The sequence below is a fragment of the Diabrotica virgifera genome, chromosome 5, assembly GCF_917563875.1.
Source record: "Diabrotica virgifera virgifera chromosome 5, PGI_DIABVI_V3a".
NCBI lineage: Eukaryota > Metazoa > Arthropoda > Insecta > Coleoptera > Chrysomelidae > Diabrotica > Diabrotica virgifera.
Genome location: NC_065447.1, coordinates 140,429,984 through 140,435,178, shown reverse-complemented (window position 1 = coordinate 140,435,178; position 5,195 = coordinate 140,429,984). Strand labels below are relative to the sequence as shown.

General features: G+C 28.1%; 1 protein-coding gene across 1 annotated transcript; it reads right to left on the bottom strand.

The window, feature by feature from the left end:
- Window positions 1-3,831: 3,831 nt before the first annotated feature.
- LOC126885487 (uncharacterized) lies at window positions 3,832-4,929 on the bottom strand. Its single transcript, XM_050652062.1, has one exon. The coding sequence runs from the start codon at window positions 4,927-4,929 to the stop codon at window positions 3,832-3,834; it is 1,098 nt and encodes a 365-aa protein (XP_050508019.1).
- Window positions 4,930-5,195: the final 266 nt, after the last annotated feature.

Genomic DNA, 5,195 nt, shown 5'->3' with positions numbered 1-5,195 from the left:
CGTAATTTTGTTTTGTAGTTTAAAAGTGCTTATAAAAATGAATGTTCTACTAAAAAATTTTTGGCTTAGAATGCTGTTGATATACCAATCTAAAAACTGTTACATCAGTTGTATATTGCTTTGATTTATGTTTCATGTAAGTTATTTATTGAAAAAAATTATCTTGTTTTATTATTATATACAACAAAAATTTTTTTTTAGGAATTTTACGATTCTTGTATATTAGGGATATATGATAATTTCTTAATATCACATTTATTGGTATATTTACTGCATATTGCTATGGTTTATATTTTGTGCTAGTTATTTATCTAATAAAAATAATTTTGTTTAATTATCACTCAATACTAACTTATTTCTACTAGAAAAATTGAATGTATTCCCGAAATTTGAGGAAAACTAAAAATATCTCGGAAAGTAATCAGTTTAGATATAGGGAATGCTATATAATAATGAAAGAGTTTATTAAATACAATAATGTTGAAAAATAAAATATAGGGTGATCTATTTAAAAAAATACAGAAAATCGTAATTTGGTTTTGTAGTTCACCCTGTATACAAATATTTGTCAATGACGTGAATTGGACTTAATTTAAAAACTACAGTATATTGTTAATCTTATTACATAAAAGAAATTATTGTCTACGAATTACTTCTTTATATACAGGGTGTTAATCTCATAGTGATTTCGAAATAAAAATGGTCATAACTTGTTAAATATTCTGTATAGTAATGCAAAACCATATATTATATGAACAAGAATTATGAGGGGAATATAAATATGAAAAAATATATAGGGTGTCCTATTTAAAAAATTATATGTTTGATATACCACGCAGTTACTGATCACCCTGTAGAAATGGACATATTTTCGGAGCGTGGAAAATATCATTGTCTACATTTTTTTTAAATAACTTTTCTCGATATTTTATACCATAATGGAGTTATCGACCGATCCCGCACTAAAAACTCACCCTGTATATATATATATATATATATATATATATAAATGGGGTTGAGGTTTATTGGGTATACAGCTGAATAAAACCAAGTGGTACTCTGTTTAACAAATCGTTATATTTCGCTGATTTTCATCAGCATCATCAGACGAAAGCTACAATATTTAAAAAATGGTACAATGTTATAATATGATCTTTTTTTAACAATTTTTATCTTACCTAATTGAGGTTAACGGTTAATTAAAAAATATAATTTAATTAATTAAATTTATACCTGACATATATATATATATATATATATATATATATATATATATATATATATATATATATATATATATATATATATATATATATATATATGTCAGGCTTTTCCCACTTCTCTAATATTGATCTTGCGGAATCAGTCGATGTTATTACACTTAAATTATTTTATTGTAAAAAAGTTTTTTTTGTGGTTTTTTCAAGCTTTTCCCACTTTTTTTGATAATAACAGTTTACTTAATAGATTGAACAATTTAAAATTTCCATAGGATAAAATTTTGCATTACTGATATTAATTATAAATTACAATTTGCTAAACTGATTTATAAATTTTCTTAATTAAATTATTGCATATTTTTTCTTGCATTTTGAGCTGCGATATATGGGAGTTATACTGTTGTACTATCTTATATATTAGTTAGTTAACTGGATAACCCGTACTAACGTAGGCACTTTTCCATATAATTGTGTGAATTGCCCTCACTTGTTTAAAATAAACTGTGATTCTTGTCTACGAGGTATAAGGTACATCCCTTGATTACTTCTTGATATTACTTTCACTTTTTAAACACTTTTATAACTGTTTTAATTACATCACTTTAAATTTTACCGCGCTGCACTGCAGTTGTCAGTCACTCTTTGTTATAATTTTTCAAGGTTGCCTGCCTCTTGGCGAGATGTCAGTTTACACCTGATAATTCAAACTCCATTTTCTTTTGTGTGTCCGTTGGGCTCAGATGACCTGTTGGTAACTATTTAACTTTAAATTTTTAAAATTGCATATTAACATTCAAGTCATTTAATGATGTTACCTAAAGTTAAAATGAAGTATGCTTAAATACTATTAAGTTTTTGGAAGTGTGAATCTGGTTTTTTCTTGGTTCATTCTTGACTTTAAAAAAGCAAGCTGGCTTTTTTTCACTTGTTTTTTATATGTGACTGTTACCACATGGTCTTGTCTTTAACTGTACTAAAGTTTTTTAAATATTAACTATACACTTAAATGTTATATACTTTTACATTACGTTGGTTCATGGATAAGGTTTTTTTACTATGTACATCTTATCTTTTGCTACATGTCTTTTTAAGGTAACGCTAGTGCTTTTTTACCTCTCTTTTGGATGTTGTTTCTTATAACACTCTTTTTGTAGATGAACTGATGATGTCTACTGAGCAGTAGACGAAACGTCTTCAATAAATAGATGAAGTAGCTGAATTCTTTGTCTCTTTTTTCACCCACTTGACCGATAAAACCCTACACTTACGCGTGCTCCTTTGTTATATATATATATATATATATATATATATATATATATATAAAACAATTTTGATTTTCGGTGGGTTGGAGTCAATAAAAGGGCTACTAGAAGACTATTTTTTAATTACTCAAGCTTTCGAATGTGTTTACATTCATTTTCAAGAGCTAAAAAGTAACTGATAAAGTGGAACAAAGATCATGTAAAAATACAACTTACCAGATAAATCTAGATTGGTAATTAAACTTGCTTACATAAATAAATACAAATAAGAGAAAAAATGTTAATAATCATCAAATGAATTCTTTTTTAAATAATTTTAATTAATAATTAATAATTAAACTACGAAAATAATTTTTAATTTTTTTTCTTTTCTTCTACTTATTTACATCTTCTTTTTTTTTAATAAATTATCATGTCAGTAATATAGTTAAATATATCCCAATTTTAGCTACTTGTCGATGTTTGACATACTTTTTCGCTGACATTGACTTAAAAAATTTTGAAAATTCATTTTAATATCTATATTTCAAATTCAAAATTCAAAAAATTTAAATCTTTTGGCAGTTATTTTGTAATATTCAGTCTGGGAAGAATTCATTTGATGATTATTAACATTTTTTCTCTTATTTGTATTTATTTATGTAAGCAAGTTTAATTACCAATCTAGATTTATCTGGTAAGTTGTATTTTTACATGATCTTTGTTCCACTTTATCAGTTACTTTTTAGCTCTTGAAAATGAATGTAAACACATTCGAAAGCTTGAGTAATTAAAAAATAGTCTTCTAGTAGCCCTTTTATTGACTCCAACCCACCGAAAATCAAAATTGTTTTATCCAAACAAGTCAACAAAGTACTTCTTTTTTCTTTACTTTAAATATATATATATATATATATATATATATATATATATATATATATATATATATATATATATATATATATATATATATATATATATATATATATATATATATATGTTAGATCACTGATCACGTATTTGACTTTTTAAAAAAAGATTTTATTTGTTACACAATAAGTTTACATAATAGTACAAAGTTAAATTAATTTAAAATGACTACAATAACTGGACTGGTCGAAGTTGCAGCTAAGAGTGGTCCCGGCATCTGAAAATGGTAATTTATAGGTTTGGTATAAAGTGCTGAATCGCTGTTCCCATGAATGTTGGCCAAAGGTTCGTACAAAGTTCCTCTGCTGCTTGCTCAGCGGTTTCTGTGGGAATGGTATGATGAAATATGAAGTCGGCGAACTTAAGCTAGTTCAAGGTTAATATTTTCTCATATAACAACTCCACTTATTAGTGAAAAGTCAATGCCATTGCTTTGACTTTTACAGAGAAATTGGTGTTTCTGCTTCTTCTTCGCTTTCTTGTTGGACATTGGGTCTTCTTCTGAAGGAGGTTAAGCTTTGAAGTTTCTGTCTAATGGAATTCCTGCGTGGTGCTGAAGTTGGAGGCTGATCCTGGGACAAGGAGATTGCAATTTTTGGGAATATTTTGGTTCGATATTTACAGCAAAGGTATAAGATAACTAGGATGATAATCAGGGATAAGGTAGATATGGTGAATAAGGGTAAATGTTCCTCGATGAATGATTGGCTCATGATATAGTCCAGTTCTTCTGAATATTGGTCTAGTTTGTGTTGTGCAATATTTAAGTCATCTACGTTGATCTTACTGAGTTTTAGTGGTTTCAATTTTGATAGGTGACTCTTTGTCTCAAAATGATCACAGCATCTGTAGGGTACGTTAACTGGGTGACTTCTATACGTAATATTTGTATATTTCTCGATTTGGTCTTTGGCATGAATTCTGGTACTGCCAATGAATGCAATACATTCGGGAATTAATCTTAAGATTGAATTTGTTTTGATTATTCGTGTAGTGACATCTTTTCTTGCACATTTGATTGTTACTGGTAATGGATCGGAAATGGTTAGCAACCATAAATTTCGGTCAATTTCTTGAACGTTGTAACCTTGTGCCAAGAGCATGGACATCTGGCAAGTTTTTGGCAAGTTGCTGAGAGGTTTCAAAAGCTGGGCTTCGCATATAGCATCGGTGTCTATGGGGTACGGAAGAATGTCTGTACACATTCTTTGGTTTTGACTGATTTGATTGCATTTTTCGGTGTCCATGGGTAAGACATATGAAATTGAATCATCATCTCGCGCTATGTATTTATGAATAGTTGAAAGTATATGATGAAAACCAGTTTGATTATCTAATATTGGTATTGAATATAGTTGATACAAGGTGAAGATTTCGGGATCAACTAACGGAATTTCGAGAACGAAAACAATTTTTGAATCAAGCTGATAAGCTTGTAGTTTTATTATGTCAATATACTGAGCTATATTTGACATATAAGTGGGTAGAGGCAAAACGGTCTTTTGTAATGACTGTGAGATTTCTTTTAATGCTTCCATTAAATCTATGGGCGAAATAATAGAACTATGTAAAATTTGCAGGCGAGAGAATGTGATAGAATTTAGTATATCATTTAAATAATTTTCTAAAAATACGTAGCTTTCCATTAAGGACTCACATAAATCTAGTATTTGTAATTGTGCTTGGTAAAAGGAGATGTCATTATTAATGTCCAGAAGTGTAGTCTCTATAGTTTTTAAGTCGTTGTTAAAGGTTTCTTCGTCTATTTGCAATTTTTCAATAGTAGTGTTGAACGTTTTTATAA

Excerpts from the sequence above, each read along its gene's own strand:
- LOC126885487 (XM_050652062.1), bottom strand. The coding sequence starts at position 4,929 with ATGGAAGCATTAAAAGAAATCTCACAGTCATTACAAAAGACCGTTTTG.